Below are 17,467 nucleotides of genomic sequence, written 5' to 3'. Positions count from 1 at the left end.
CACTTTGCACCAGGTAGATTGACACTGTTTTCACTTTACACCGGGTTCGACGCATACTTTCACTTTACACCGGGGGATATCAAACTAATTTTCACATAACACCAGGCTGTGGGATTTGGACTGAACCAGGCGCACCGGTTCTCATCCACGTTGGCTCCTTTATTCCACGCTGTCTCGCGTGTGTTCACCACATTGGCGAAGTTGGTTGTGATGCCCCAATCGAATCGCGCGGGAGAAGCCCACAACCCATCATCGCGATCTGATCATCTAGTCGAACATTTGTTTCGTCTATGCAGCAGAGGCTGTGTGTGGTAGGTGCTCAAGTAGAAAGTTGATCATTAAGATAATTTAAAACCAAGGTCCTACCGGCCTAGTTGCAGCACGGATGCATAATATGCTTGCGTTATGCACAAGCAAGATTTACATGCTAGCAGGAAAACAGCTCATTTAGCAGCATGTCACAAGACCATCCATGAATCGAAGATGCAAAATGGATCAAAATATTTTTATACAAACTGCGGAGTAGTTTTCAGAGAATTGTAATACCATGTATACGAGGTGCTTGCATATTCAGGAAACAAAAGATTATAGCATTTTCAGCACAACACTAAGACGAGTTCAGAGAAAAAACAGATAATACGAAGGACCACTGAAATAACAGTACTACATCTGCTGAAAATAGTCATTCATGTCATTGGCTAATAGTCAGAATTCAGCTCTTTCCCTCCCCCTTCCTCTGTTGTTCCCTCTTCCTCTGCTTCTTCCACTTGGGCCAGCTCTGTTGTTGCCCCTTGCATTACCATTAACATTTCCTGTTGATGATTCTGGGGCTAATTGTGATCCTTGATCGCGATGAGAAGCTCCATCTGTAACACTGCTAGTTCTCTTTCTCTGCATTATAACTAAATCAACAATGAGTAATAATATATCTTAAATAATAGAGATTCATAATTAAAAAGATGAGCGTTTCACCTTTAGATTTTTCAATCTAAGTTGCAGATCAGGCCTAAGTTGCTTTCCACATGTTCTGTATGTGTGATTATGAAGTTTGCAGTTTGAGCAAGTTACTGTATTCATTCTTGCCCTTGCTGATGCCCTTGTTGGCTCCTCTCCAGCACTTCTCCTTCTAGATTTCTTAGGCCTTCCTGCTTGCTTGCGAAATCTTGGAGGGTCAATATCAGGAGAATCTGTCCTTGTCCATCCATGCTCTTTTGGTACAGGATACACCATATGAGAGTATGTCCTTAAGTACGCTTCCTTTTTATAATACTCATGTACATATTGTTCAGGTAGCTGTTTTTCTTGGTATATGGCACTGATTGCATGCTTGCAAGGAATACCAGTCAATTGCCAACTGTAGCATCCACATGTCCTTGCATTTATATTCACTTCATATGATCTATCAGTGCTATGCACCTCCCACAAGTGAAAACCTGAACGATAAACCCTGCAGTACCTTGCGTACTTTTTCTCCATCTCTAGTTTTTGTGCTACAATAGGGGTTATATCCCAATGAGCATTGGCAACACCATCTCTCTTTTCAGCAATTCTTGTCATAACCTTCCTTCTAATGTATTCACACATAGTAACAATGGGCTTATCCCTGGCCTCGATTATGTACTTGTTAAAAACCTCGCTTAGGTTATTCACAACTAAGTCAGTCTTGGCTTTCGGGGAGAACGCATGCCTACTAAAGTGCTCCTTTCCAATATCTCTAATATACTCCCATGCCTTCTCATTGAATTTCTTTATGGCCTCCATTGCCTTGTTGTAGTCCCATTGAGTAGTGGCATAGACAACATCATCCACATAGTTCTTATATTGTTGTCCCCTATAACCCTTGACTGCCATGTTCTGTAGCAAATGCCTCTTACAATATCTGTGTTCACAGCTAGGAAATACAATCTTGACAGCATTCATGAGACCCTATATTTCATTATAGGAAAAATTAGGACAGATAATCAGTATTATAGATTACTTAAAAACTATCATGGAAAAAGAACTAAACCAACCTTTTGCCTATCTGACATTATTGTCCATCCGCCATGCCCTTCACCTTCACCAATTGCCACTTTTAACATCTGTAGGAACCAAGTCCAACTATTAATATCTTCAGCCCCAACCACAGCAAAGGCAATCGGAAACATATTGTTGTTCCCATCCCTCCCTGAAGCAGCCAACACTTGAGCACCATTAGTCAACTTCACAAAACAGCCATCTATACCTACATATACACATACAACCAGATTACAAAAGTACAATAAAACTTGGACAAAGCAAAATAAAGGGTTATAGTACTTACTGATGAATGGCCTACAACCATCTAAGAAACCTTGCCTTTGAGCATTTAGGCAAATAAAGAGACCATTGAACAATGGAGGCAAACCTTGATCAAATCTATTCTCTGTTGTCACAACAGCAGTGGAGCCAGGGTTCTTATCAATTATTGTTTGCATGTAGTCTCTTATCCTCTTGTATTGTATCTTGTGATTACCTAGCACATTCTCAGCTGCTTTCCTCTTTGCTCTGTATGCCATTGTCTTTGAAATGGCAATCCCAGTATCCCTCATGCATTGGTCCATGAAAGGTACTATCTTCCAGTTTTGGTCACTCCTAAACTGCTCAATATAATTTTTGCTTAGCCATGTGCTATTAACTCTGCTAGTGTCATTAGTTGCAGGACAAGTGTGCTCAACCATTTGTCTCAACTGGAATGTTTTCTCTGAACCAGTCTGTGATGCTAGCATGTGAAAACTGCAAGGTATAACTTCCTGCTTGCATTTAACCTTTATTCTATCAGAATTGTTTTTCAAGTACCTGTAATCCCTTCCTTGCACGATGTGCCATGTCTGCAAAGCCCTTCTGAATTGTGTTGCATCACTGAAACACATACCCTCGCACAATTGGCTCTGATCCATGTTATTTTTCTCATCGAAATAAACTCTCCTCACTCTGATACATTTTGATCTTCTTTTCTTCCCTGGTGGTGGCAAGTTCTCCTCATCAGTAGGTTCATCTAGTGCACTCATGCCTCCATCCTCACTAGGAGGATCAGATAAATGTGCTTCCAATCTCTTTCCCCTCTTGTCATTTGGAATTGACTTTTTTACTCTTTCATCACTTGAATTAGGCTCATCTACATCTGATAGAACAATCATATCCATGCTTTCCTGCTCATGGACAAAGATATCTTCAATATTTGTATCCCCCTCATCATGAAATCGTGGGTCAACCCTATGCATCTTCATCTGTTTCAATTGGTCAATGTAATTTATTTTTTCTTGCTCATAATCAGCATCGCTGCAGCTACTATAACCGCTTTGTCCACCATGCATATCATTTCCTTCTTCATATCCATCTTCGCCCTCTTCATCACATTCATCATCACTTTCTTCACTATATTGTCCCTCGTCATCTCCTTGTTCACTGTCACTGCAAACTTGAAGCTCGTAGAATGAGCTTTCAACCTTATCAAATAGGTGCAAATCGACCTTCCTAGTGTTTCTGGTCTCCTCTACCATATCAGTGGCATGTGTCTCTCCTTCGATCTTTCTCAATGATCCAACAGAGTATGAACCACCACAAGAGAAGAACATATCATCACATGTTCTATAGCTCTCTTCTTTCATGATTTCCTGCAAATTGGCATAGCTAATATTCTGGCTATGCAATCTCCTGACAACAATATTTTCTCCGTTCCCTCGATCATGCTTAAAAACCCTTAACGTCCAAATTTCTTCAGCCATCCTATGTAAAAACAGAAAAAAGAGTAGCATCAAAATTATCATGCACAGATCGATCATCAGTAAACATACAAACAAACTACTAGCTGTAAAGCGAGATAGCAAAATAGTACCACTCTATGCTCATCTAAAAATATCGGTGGGGATAGATAGTGTCCCCACTTTAATTGCATTAATGCTTTATTTCAGCTTTGACCCTAAATAGGAAGCAGATTACTGAAGGAACCAGTGCATAGCATAAAAGCTTAATAATCTTAACCTCCCTATTGGTTAAAAAAAATGAAAGATTCAGTTACCTACAAGGCTTCTATTGTATTCTAATTCTTCATGGTGAACTTAAGATTTTTTTTTTACCAATACAAAATGATCAAACAACACCTGTGTTCCTCATATGAATTTATACCTAAAATCTTAACAAATTACCTATGAACAAGCAACTACAGGCAGCAACACCTTGAGAGCCTCCCTTCCTGGCACGTCAACACCTCAACACCTTCTCCTGCTGCACCTGGGAACTGGATCCTGAAGTGCTCTTGCGCCTGCGCCTGAGAACGTCATGCCCTGCCGTGCGCTCGCCTGAGAACGAGATTGCTCTCTCTGCGTGAACACCCACAGCCGCCGCTGCACAGACGAAACTGACTAGATAATCGGATCACGATGGTGGGTTGTGGGCTTCTCCCGCGCGATTCGATCGGGGCATCGCAACCAACTTCGGCAACGTGGTGAACGCGCGCGAGACAGCGTGGAATAAAGGAGCCAGCGTGGATGAGGGCCGGTGCGCCTGGTTCAACCCAAATCCTACAGCCTGATGTTGTGTGAAAATTAGTTTGTCATCCCCTGGTGCAAAGTGAAAGTATACGCCAAACCCGGTGTGAAGTGAAAACAGTGTCAATTTACCTGGTGCAAAGTGCAATTTACTCTATGTTAAAATGTTAAAATGATGTTTATGATAAAAAAATTACTTTTTGATATTCAACAATTCCAAGACAATTTGAGGGACTTTTTTATATATGGATAATTTAAGAAAAATAAATCTATCCATGATTTATCAAGGATTTTTTGTCTTTTTATTCTAAGTTCATTCTAGTTTTAATATTTTCTTATTTTAAATAATATCCAAATTTTATAAAAAAAACTAAATTATGGTTATGTCACAAACCTATACTTTAATAAAGGCCCTCAGAAGTTTCATATACAAAAGAGTTAACTTTAACTTGTTGATTTCAAATGTTTGCTTGTGCTAAAAGTTTAATTATCAATTTTTGGCCGATAATATATTATAAGAGTGCATGCATATAATTATTAGTGAAGTTGTGTGACATAAATATTTATGAAATTTTCCTTTAGATTCAGTTTGGTTGAAATTGAAAACCGAATTTATAAAATTGTGAACACTGGAACTTCCTATGTTCATCTTCATTTGTCCTTACCATGTAGTTGTCATATCCCCGTGAACTAAATAATATTAATTAATTATTTCAAATTTGAGGGTGTATCGGTAAAGAGAGACCAACAGTGTCGACTGGATTAAATTAAATGATCCTTTATTTAACATAGTAGGAATATATACCGCGTCCAATCAGTTATATTGACACAGGGAGAGCTACTGTCAGTTCTCTCAACATCAAATATATTTTACTAGAGAGAGCAGATAGCCATACTACTAATCAAGTTTTAACTCATGCTCGGATGCTCCCATCGTCATATAGATCAATCCAGTGGTAATCTAGTTATAGTGCGTACTCCAATCAGACGACCATAATAAACCGTCACGCGTGAAACATACCGTGCGCCCAATTTTACACCATTTTCACCACATATGTCTTCGTGTTATTAAAAACTAGAAAGATAGCCCGCGCACGGGCACCATCTTATATAATGTTATGTGCGGGTGCTTTTTATCAAAATATATTGTATTATGTTCTAAATTAAAATTAAAATTATTTTGTGTGCTTTGAGTGCTGGCTATTTTTTTATGTTACCCTTGCAACATATAAATTCTAAAATAAAATCACTTGAGATCACGCGATTTTGAATTGATGAGAAAATATTGTGTCGAAACAATGGAGGTGGTTCCTACGAGAAAATTTAGGGTATTTTAACTCGCCAAAAGAATATCTTACAAACCAAAAAGAAATCCAATAATATCATTTTTTATTATATTTTAAAATTTTATATATTTTTCATTCTAACAGTCCTCGTAAAATGTTTGAATTTTTCTATTAAGAATGGGTTCAATTTATTTCATGTCTATTTTTTTTCTTTTGGATATTTTCATTCTATGAATCATCCTTGAAATGATTTGTTCTTTGCAATTTGGGATGAAAATTTAAGTACATATAACTTGGCATGGGGTAAAGGCATACGTTCCAAATTTTCTCTAATGAAATATTGAAGTAATGGTCCTAGTGTATTTAGCGAATCATCACTAAAGTGGATTGTCTTATAACATATACATGTTTCTAGATTGTTCTACGTCAAGACTTTACAATGTATTGTAGCAAGTTTAACGAAAAAAATATACACGGTCTTTAATTCCTATATAGAACTGACTTGATTTATTGCTAAGGCCACTACAAGTGTTCCGCTATTAAGATTCCTAGGTGTAACCCACATGCTTATCGGTATGACCACACCTTTATTTTCAACCTATTGTCTATATTGCTAGATGAATACCTGCTATGATTAGTGACTTCACAGACCATATGTGTAATTCAGACGCTACGATCATCTTTCTTAAAAATATTTATTTATCTCCTAAAAAGATCATTTTAAAAGTATCAAGGTCAAATGCATGTTAAGAGAAATTAATTGAGATGGTAGAAATTTGTTAGATGATTAACGGGATATAAGTAATAGATGGAGGTCCATTTGTGCTTTTTTGCCCATATAGATAATTTCAATTTTGATTGTCAAGGAGATAAAAAAACAGAGAGAAAATGTCACGCCCTGAAGTTCCCCTCCTTGCTTTAAATTCATAAAATAAATCGTCTGAAGAAATTGTTGAATTAACCTAGAGCTAATTCCTCAAATTAATAAATGCAAACAATAATCAGAATCGGATGTGAAATTTTTCTTGGATTCTACATGCCAAAATATGCTAACAGGATTTTTAGTGGAATTTTCAGAGCCTTGGAAATAATTTTAACCAATTAAAAATGAGCATGTGCAATATATAAATCCCTGGGAAAAACCCTTTTCTTTTTCTCTTTTTCTTTTCCTCCCTTTTCTCTCTTTTCCTTTGATGGGCCGCCGACCCAACTCTCCTCCTGCCCGCGCTCGGCCTTCCCCTTGCTGGGCCGGCCCCTTTTTCCCCTTCTCTCTCTCAGGGTCACCGACAGGTGGGGCCCACCTGTCGGCCCCTTCTTCCTCCTCCGGCCGTTGGAGCCAGAGCTCCAACCGCCCACGCCGCCCGCCTCCCCCGCCTTCCGCGCCCCACTCCGCGCCCCGCGCCCAAGTCGCCGCCCACCATCCCCACTCCTCCCACTCGCGCGCGAACCCCACAACAGAGGGATTCGAATTCGAATCTCTCTCTCTCTCTCTCTCCACCTCCCCACGTCGCTGGCGAATTGAGCCCCTCCCCGGCCACGTCCACCTCCCCCTTCGCCAATAAAACATTCCCCCGAGCCCCCTCTCTCTTTTTCCCCACTCGCCGCACTCTCCCGTGCCTCCTACCGCCGCCGCTCCGCTCGCCGCTAGCGCCGCCGCCGCCGCCGTTAGCATCGCCGCTGCGTGAGCCACCTCGGCCGCCGCTCGGTTTCCGCTAAACCTCACCGGAGCCCCCTCCTCCTCGCGCGACGGTGAGTTCCTCCCTCCCCTCCGCCTCTGGCCGTCAATGGCGTCCGCCGTGGTCTCTCTCTCTCTATTCCTAACCCCTCCCAACTCCCTCCTTAGGTGTCGCCGCCGCCCGTCCATCCCTCCGTGCCGCCGGTTGACGCCGCCACCTTTGTTTCCCGCTCTGGCCCGAGCTTGCCGGTGAGAAAACCTCCCTCTCCTCTCCCTCACCCGTGTGCGCCGCCGCCTTTGTGCCGGTCGACGCCGTCATTTCCCGCTTCCTATCTGCGCTGCTGCCTTCGCGCTGGTCGCCGCCGTCTTCCACGCCGTCCGCCGCCGCCTCCCGCGCCGCCGGTTGCCGTCGCTGGCGACTGCGCACGCAGCCGCCGCTCACCATGGTCAGCCGGCTGGCTTTCAAGCCGAGCCGAGCCAGGCCGTCGCCTTGCCCCTCTCCCTGAGCCACTGCCTGGTGGGATCCACCCGCCAGGCCACCTCCTCCTTCTCTTGTGCCGCTGACCCGTGGGTCCCGCATGTCGGCGCGCCCCCCCCCCTTTGGATGATATCAGCAGGGATGATTTATTGCGAAATAAAATAATTAAGGGTTTTCCTTTTATAGTAAAAACACATAATCTTCTAAAATTCATATCTAATTCATCCGAGCTCCGATTAAGTCCATTCAAGTCTCAGTAAATTCATAAAAATGCATAGAATCCATTAAAAATGGTTTTGTTTCCTGTTTCAGTAGACTTATAGCATGTTTTGCTTGTGTGCATTGTTTGTCGCGTAGATTTCGGCCGTTTCGTCGATACGCGGTTTCTCGAAGACGTTGCTGTGGTCTCATCAGTGCGAGAGCAAGGAAAGTCATACATTACAATTGATCATATTGTACCTAATTTACAAATGTCCCGCATTTCTATTAAATATTGCATTTGTTTTACAATATCATGTGGGATGTGTCCTATTACTCAGCCATATGTTGTTTACCTTACGCCATTGATAACTTGGGTTTTAAAATGACTAGATGTTGCTTTAGGGAATGCTTAGCGATGCTTAGTTCAACTAGTACACAAAGGGGATCACATTAATGCATGGACTTTGATTATTGGCATAGCTTTGGATTAGTGCCAATGCAATGGTATTAGTTAATTAAAATACACTACATGGTGGGTGGGCTGTGGGTGCATGGTTTTGCTAGTCGTGCCCATGGCGATTAAGGACCGGTTCGCGGGAAACCCTGGAAGAATATATCGTGCTTACGGCTTACCACAAGCCAGCGTGGGCAACGGCTGGGCTTGTAGTGTAGCTTTCCTCTAGCCGACGTACCCAGGCAAGGGTGGGCATGATGGAGTTGGGTCGGCCGGGGTGTCCGGTTGATCGGCTTTTGGATTCACCGTGGCACGAGAGGGGGGCTGCCCGTTGCCTGCTGGGGACGAGGGCGAACCCTGAGGTGTGGTGCGATTGGTTAGAGGGGGTTATGCGAAGGGTCATGTCACGGCCTCTTTTCGGTATGTCGTGGTGGCATGTCGGCGCACGGGAACGTGTCGTGGGGCTATGTCTTGTGGGTACAGTTGTACACCTCTGATCAGAGTAAAACTATTCGAATAGCCGTGCCCGCGGTTATGGGCAGTCGACCAGATTCACCGTGATTAGTCTCACCCCTAGTTAGCTAATGATCTGGTGTAGTTCAGGTGGTTGGTTGGGCCTGTTGCAACGTGGTGTAGCGTTGGACAACGATTGGTTAATGTTGATTAATAACTTCAACTGTTTTACTGCTTTCAACTACTGCTGTTAAATGCTAGCTTTATGCAAAGAAACCTTTAGCCTCCCTTGGATATATCCTGCATCATACCTCCTCTTCCGGTATGACTTGCTAAGTACAGTGGGTAGTACTCAGTCTTGCTCTCTTTTCCCCCACACCAGAGTTGAAGTTCTTCTCAGTTGGAGATGTCTCGAAGAAGTTGGTTTCGTCGCTGCCATCAAGGATGCCTGTGGAATGGAGTCACCCGTTGCAGGAGTCAAGTCTTCAGGCTTAGCTCGCTTTTATCTTTTCCGCTGCATTTATAATCTTTTATATTTTTGTAAGACGTGGATCTGTATGTCAACAATTGTCGTTTGTGTACCCTGGCTGGTCCTGGACAGGGGTTTAATGCACATTCAGCTTAGAAATTCTGGTTTGTGAATTTCTGGGCGTGACAGAAAAGAATGGCGCACGTACACGGGTAGGGAGGAAGGGCGGGAGGTTTGGGATGTTTTTCTAAAAGATTAATCTAAAAACCTATAATAATGTGTCAAATGTTTATGTCGAAACCGATGGTCGGATGTTTTGTTTTCTTGTCTAAATTTTATTAGGATTTTCTCTTATTTAAGAGAAAGATGCAACATCTTAAGAGTATTTATAAGATGTGTAATAGACTTTTAACACCACATGCTGCAAATAAAGAGGGAGAGAAGGAGGTTTAGGGTGTTCTTTTGTTAAAAAAAATAGATCTAACGACCTAAAATAATGTGTCAATCCATTGAAAATAATGTGTCAATCGATTTATATCAAATCCGATGGTTGGATGTTTTTTTCCATAATTTCTAAGGTTTTTCTCTAATTTAAGAACTTCATATAGCAGTTTAAAAGCATTTATAAGATGTTTAATGGATTTTAACACCGCACGGGGGTGGGGAGGGAGGGAGAGAGGTTTGGGTTTTTTCTTATTAAAAAACTAACAAATTGATAGCCGAATGCTTTGTTTTTTAAGATTTTCTAGTATTTTCATTAATTCAATAGCACCACGTAGCAGCTTAGAAGCATTCGTAGGATGTTTAGAGTGATAGAGCGAGAGCTGCTAAACCTAACAGGTGGAGGCCTATTTGTATTTTTTTTCATGTAAAAGTAATTTTGATTTTAATTTCTCAAGAAGATAGCTCGTTAGTATGTACGTGAAGGGGAGGTTTCGGATGTGTGCTTTTTGAATAAAAAAAAAGATCTAGCCTTCTAAACTAAAATAATAGATCACCGATTTAAATAAAAATCGATGGTCAGATTAGAGTGCCACTTAACAACCTAGGAGCATTTGTAAGATGCCACTTGGCGGCTTAGTAGTATTTGTAGCATGTTTAATGAAGTTTTAGTATATAATAGTCACTTTTTTGAAATTTTTAAGATTTTTTTTAATTTAAGTATGTCATATAGTATCTTAGAGGTGTTTATAAAATGTTTAATGAATTTTAACACTGTACGGAAGTGGGGAGGGAGGGAGAGAGGTTTGGGATTTTTTTTATTAAAAAATCTAACAACCTAAATCCATCAATTTAAGTTGAAATCGATGGGCAGTTGCTTTGTATTTTTTAAGATTTTTTTTAGTGCTTTTACTAATTTAATAGTACCACGTAGCGATTTAGAAGCATGTTCGTAGGATCTTTAAAGCGATGGAGGGAGTGCTGATAGACATAGTAGTTGGTCTATTTGTGATTTTTTTTAGTAAAAGTAATTTTGATTTTAGTTTCTTATTAAATAGAAAATAACAAAGTAAGGACAGAAGGGAAGTACGTGACTACGTGTACTTCCGCTCGACTATTACGTACGTTTGTACGTTTTTTCCGTATGCGTTGGTTCCGAATTTTTTTTTATAGAAAAAATGCCCGTGTGTTGCATCGGGAAAATTAATTGTTTAGTTTCATGATGTCTTGCATGCGTAGTATTTTGATATCATGGATTATGATGTTGACCCACATGGCAAGCTATCTCCTAGCGCTTGTTTCAGTTAATTGCAAATATCTCTTCGAACTAATAAATAGTGTGATACTAAAGCTGAATATGATTTATCACGTGAGGAGAAACATGATAGCAATTCAAATTTGTTAATGATAGCACTAATATGAAGATAACCAAGGATCCACCTAGGCATTGAGAAAGACAAGCCACCATATCTGTATTCCAATTCGATCAGGATTGCATTGTAGCCAATCATAAATCTAATTTAATCATACATATTTAAAAAGTAATGTATGCTATTATATGTATACCTTTAAAAAAATTGCATTAGAATTTTCATCAAATTGGAAGAATAGGTTCCTTCAAATTGGAAGAAGTATTCTTTGTGTTATCGATGATAAAATGCTAGGTTTTTTTTATAAAGATGATAATGTATAGAAAAATATAGTAGAAAATTATATATATGCCGGTTTAACATGAATTTCACCCTGACATTTGAAAGATATTCCTTATGAAAGATATTCATTTGAAAGATATTCCTTATGTTATCAATGAAAAAAAAATGTAAAGTTGGTGATAAAATGTAAAAAAATACAGTAGGAAATTACATATATTACTGGTTTAATATTAATTGCAAGCACATGGACGTACTTTTCAAAATGAATTAATAAGAGGAGGTGATAAAAAAACACAGTGGGAAATTAAAAATATTGCTGGTTTAATATTAATTTTAAACATATGGATGTACTTTTAAAAAAAGAATATAATCAAGCTTAGAAGAGAGAAAAAAATAGGACATACTTTTCAAAAAAAATTAATAAGAGGAGGTGATAAAGTGTAGAAAAGCACAATAAGAAATTACATATATTTTTGGTTTAATATGAATTTTAAATATATTGATGTAAAATAGGAGAGGATAAGCAGCAGAAAACAAAGGGAGAAAAAGGAAAAATAGGAGAGGATAAGCAGCAGAAAACAAAGGGGTGGTGGGAGTCGAACTCTAAACCTACCATTCAAAAGTTTCGTTGGCTAACCGATTGGGAATTGTGATGCTTGTGTCATTGGATGTTGCTAAAATCTAATAATATGAATATTCTTAGTGAGGCAACATCCAGATGACAAATCGGACTCGTTAAAAGCACAGTCAAAATGGATCGCTCGCGTGGATAAACCGGAGGACGGACGAATTTACTACCGGAAACCTTGCGTACTTTTTAATTATATTAGGTATAGATAAAATAGATCTAATTATCTAGAAGGGTCCACCAATTTAAGTAAATATAGATGGTTGGATTTCTCTTATTTACTAAGGTGCCACTTGACAACTTGAGAGCGTTTATAGAGTGTCACTTGGCGGTACGGGAGCATTTATAGGAAGTTTAATAGACTTTTAGTATATAATAAATAGATATATTTATCTAACAATATAATATTTATTTGATTAGTACTCCCTCCATCCCAAATCCCAAAATATAAGAAACTAGAACAGATGGGATATTTCCTAGTAAAACGAATCTGGACAGAAATGTTACATACGGTCCTACGATCTTATATTTTGGGACAAAAGGAGTAATTATTTAATATCTATATTACCCATATTTTACTGTATAAAAAAATTAAATAATAATTTGAATAGGCATCTCTTCTTTGCATGGCAACCAAATAACACCCAATTTTTAATTTGTTTGAAATGTTCTTTTGTTTAGTTTTATTTATAACTAAATAAGAAAATCAGGATCTACATTACTCATATTTTGCTATATGAAATTGGAAATACATAATTTGAACATCGACCAACAACCAAACAACAATGAAAACACTAAAAAAACTGACAATATGTATTATGTCATCCTAAATTATTCTACATAATACTCCCTCCGTTTACTTTTGATTGTCATATTTGGCTTGATAGTAAGACCAAAGGAAAATAAACGCGCTTATAACTATATAAGCCCAGGTTCTTATCAGCTAGCCAAAGGGCTTGCATGCCTCGGCCCACAATTAAAGCTGGCTGCATGCGACCGCGACAAACGAATAGGAGGCTGTTGCCGCGCGGGAAAAACGAATCCGTTGCCTCGCGCAATAGAAAAGGAAGGAGCCATTGATCTCCCGATAGCGAATTAACTCCACGAGAAAACTAAATCGGCGCGCGTGTGGGAACTGAGAAGTTCGACACAAATGGGACGATCAAAACTCTAAAATCGATTTTCTGAAATGTGATAATTAAAAGTAGATGGAGGGAGTATAAATTAGAAAAATACGGAGTCACTATATGTCAGAGCGCTATTAAGTAACCATATGTCACATTTAAAAAATTAGAAAAAACTTAGAAATTAAAAGGAAAGCACAAAACATCTTATCATCAGTTTTCACTTAAAAATTTTTTCAGCCATTAAATCTACTTATTGAAAAATCATAACCTGTGATATGTCACGCCTTAAAAATTAGAGAACAAATATAGAAATGAGAAAAAATGCATTTGGTCATCTACTAAATCATTTAGAAAAAGAGAGTCCCCCAACCTGGGCAAAGCACTACCCAACCTTTCTTTTCCCTCCATGGCTAGAGCCTATGCTCTTCATTTCTGGACTCATTATTTTTTTAGCTATCAAACTATAAGAAACAATCAATAATTACAATTATAAGTTATATGTTTAATTTCTAATCTAATTGTTGGAGTCAAACCAGCAATGTAAGGTTCATATGCCTATATTATAGTACCATATAAGAAGTATAAGATTTGGGCATAGTTGACCCATGCACTTGGCGTGTAATCTAAATAGCAACAAAATATTATAATAAGTTGTCAACATATATTACGTCATTATACACCAGTATACAAACATACATGGCTAAACTCTACTAATTTTATGCAAACAAAAATTATAAATGAAACATTAATTTTTGTTGACGGAAAACACCCTTCTACTTTTACATGTCATCCAAATGATAAAAAACAATGAAATAATTCAACAACACAGGTTGCACTATGATATATTATTTTTGCAAACACACAAAACTAAATTAGATATACAATGACTAAGAAACAAGTAGCTCACATGTAAATAGTCCAAGCCATTGAATATAAAATTTGGAGGAACACACACCATTGGTCTTTTACATGTCAATCGAATTACAATTAAAAAATACAAAATAATTCAACAACACATGTTGCACTAGCATTGTTTTGCAAACATGCATAGCTAAATTAATAAGTAAAAAAGATAACTCATATATAGATAGTCTAAACCACTGCATAAAAATCCGGTGCCTTCATAATTTTCGAAATTAGTATGTTCAAATAATCTGAGCAAGACAAATGATCTTTTGTGTAAGTGCTCTAAACTATATTATATTACAATCTAATCAACTTTAGATAGTATTTAATGCACTTTTAGTATATCATGGATAGATATTCAAGCGTGCATTCATAATACACCACACTTCAAAAAATAATAATGCATGCAAAAATATATTTAAGTGCTCTGATATTAATGAATTTTTCTCTATCCTATGCCAAGGTGTTATGAATTTCTCCAAAAAATTATTGCATATATAAGTTACACTAAGGTAGCAGTATATAGTTGGTTTAAAAGTTATATTTCTTACTATTAGATTTCAATTTCAAGATTCATGTTGATTGGTTTTTTTTAAAAAAAAAGCACCATAGAACACATATATCATAGGGAAGCAAGACCTAGGATATGTATATCTCCTCTGTGTTTATTGATTCATACAAATTGCATCATATAAACCAAATAAAAGGAGGTCTAGCTTGATGGTACAAATAGAACACATTTGTTAGCGATAATAGTTTTTAAAAATTTGTTAGAAAAATGTCTGCTAACATTTAATATAAAAACGATAAGTACCTTATTTTTAATTTACATTTAATTTGTTAGATATATTTTTTAAAACAAACTAAGTTTTCCTTCTTCTTATGGGGATTAATCAAATTACAAGCAATGATGACAAAAAAATTACAGACAATGATGACAAAAAAAATGCACATAGAAATTGTTTTCGAAGCGTGACGGTGTTCTACTGTTAATATTCCATCCTTATAACTATATATGTATCTCAAACACATCTTAAGATACATGCCCGCGCGAATGCGTGGGCTACCTTCCTAGTTATTATATACTAAAAATCCATGAAACATCCTATAAACGCTACTAAGCTGCCATATGACACTCTATAAACACTCTTAGACCGTCACGTGGCAAGAAACATCCAAACCCTCTATTTTCATTTAAATCGGTGGACCTGTTATTCTAGACCATTAGATTAAATCTTTTAAAAATCCACCACTCCTAATCTTCTTCCATGTACGTAATAGGGTGTATACAACCGAAAAAAAAACCCTCCCTTCTAATCTACCGCACGTGCAGGTATGACACAATTATGTGTGTGTGAACTTCTCTTTTTGAACATTTTTTATGCACGAGAAGTTTTGTACGAGTTGGTCTCGGCAAGATGAACAAGCCTAGCTACCTTCTGAATATCCGATACATATAAGTAACAATTTAGCACGACGCACAATCCATACATTAATTTGTACACTAATTGAGAAGCATCCATCCATAATCACCGTACAAAATTAAATTGTAGTGTTGTGCCCGTTGTCAATGTCATTAGCAGATCGAAGTCCATACGTGTATGTACGACGACAAGAAAAATACGTGCAAACTATTCGCTGGATAAATGCCAAAAAAATGCATACATACGTAGGACACACCATTCTCCCAAAAAGACATACATAATACCTACGTATGTAAGACCAGGAAAAAAAAATCAATTCTCCCCTCTCAATTCTCAGATTAAATGTTGTTATGTTCGTATGCTTATGATCTGTCCGACTAAAAAGCTATTCCCTGAAAAAAATGCATGCCACCTAGGGATGTAATATTGCACGGGAAAAAATAATAAAACAAAAGTTCAGATGTAATACAAGAAAGAAAAATCGGAACCCACTAACCCCTGTGTTAGTGAGAGATTGTTACTCGATCTAATATTTTTTTCACATGGTTCTCAGTACGTAGTATTAGCCGGCTTCACATGTTAGGGAGACATTCATATTTAATTTTAATTGTACTACCCTGTTAATTGGTAGGAATGGTTTAAGATATCTATACATAGATTTGGACATAAGACAGAGAATTATGTGTAAAGTGTTCGTGATTATTTTATTGTATTACTAATGTGTTAGGCTCTTTTTATGGTACTAATACAATTCCATTTATCAAGGGACCCAACTTTCAAGACAATAATAATCTATAGTGGTGATAGGTGAGTTTATATCTAAGCAGGACTAAGTGATTTTTGTTTGAAATTTGAGAGACATTCTTATATTTTAGTATATCAAAGTCTATGATCTATTTCACGGTATAAGTATTTTTTTCTTCCATTTTAGTTATCATTATAAGATAATTTACCATCTCTTACGGTGAATTTCTAAGATGTATATGTTGAGATAATTCTTTTAGTGTTCTCTTTTATCATTAAAAATAAATAAATGCCCGCCCATTAGTGCGGGCTTTCTTCCTTGTTATAGTAGTATACAGTAGTAGTAAGAAAAAAAGTTAGTAGGAGTACTATAGTAGGACAAGAAGTTGTCTGTGTTTTCAGGCAAATCACATTTGCTCGAAACCTGTCAAAACAGAGTTTGACACATATAGAAGGGAAACTATTCTAATCCCTCGAGGGGATGTTCCCTCGTTTGCTCAAAAATCATCTAAACGGTTATGAAAAATTCTGGAAAAATTTGACAACATTCATACAATACATATATACAACTTCACAAAATCTTAAGTCCAAACTCAACTCACACGTCGAGATATAAAAAAGACAAATTCAGCGTATAAATAGTAGCGTACTGTTTATATCTAAATTTTTCTTTTTTTTTCTCGATGTGTAGATCGAATTTGAACATGAATTTTGGTGGACTAGTAGGTATCATTATACTCTACATTGTCAATTTTTTTCAGATTTTTTCACAACTATTTGCATCGAATTTGGAAGAAAAAGGTCCTCATATAGAACGACATCATCATTGGAGCAGTATTTTGAAACCCCCATCAGGGCAGACAGAAGAACGACATCATCATTCGATCTCATTAAACAATAGTCGCGTTAACATCTTCGAGAAGAAGCTTCTCTTTGAATTCTCATGCCAGATTTAGGCAACACGGATAAGATAACACGAGCCAACTCGATCTATAGTGCAGAGCCCAACATAGCACGAGGA

At 37.8% G+C, this 17,467-nt stretch overlaps 1 protein-coding gene across 1 annotated transcript; it reads right to left on the bottom strand.

The window, feature by feature from the left end:
• Positions 1 to 567: 567 nt before the first annotated feature.
• LOC127768804 (uncharacterized) lies at positions 568 to 1,878 on the bottom strand. The gene is made up of 2 exons (XM_052294454.1): positions 973 to 1,878; positions 568 to 891 (listed from the first exon to the last, which is right to left on the bottom strand). Exons 1-2 carry the CDS (start codon positions 1,849 to 1,851, stop codon positions 706 to 708), a joined length of 1,065 nt encoding a protein of 354 aa, XP_052150414.1. The 5' UTR covers positions 1,852 to 1,878; the 3' UTR covers positions 568 to 705.
• Between the last annotated feature and the right edge of the window lie 15,589 nt (positions 1,879 to 17,467).

Source organism: Oryza glaberrima, chromosome 3 (genome assembly GCF_000147395.1).
Source record: "Oryza glaberrima chromosome 3, OglaRS2, whole genome shotgun sequence".
Lineage (NCBI taxonomy): Eukaryota > Viridiplantae > Streptophyta > Magnoliopsida > Poales > Poaceae > Oryza > Oryza glaberrima.
Note: the sequence above shows the minus strand (reverse complement) of the source record. Positions and strands in the feature narration are given on the sequence as shown.

What these genes read in the sequence shown, in the direction of transcription:
- LOC127768804 (XM_052294454.1), bottom strand. Translation starts at nt 1,851, where the DNA reads ATGGCAGTCAAGGGTTATAGGGGACAACAATATAAGAACTATGTGGAT. An exon ending in TTAGATTGAAAAATCTAAAG is followed by an intron (nt 892 to 972) that starts GTGAAACGCTCA and finishes GTTATAATGCAG; the next exon opens with AGAAAGAGAACTAGCAGTGT.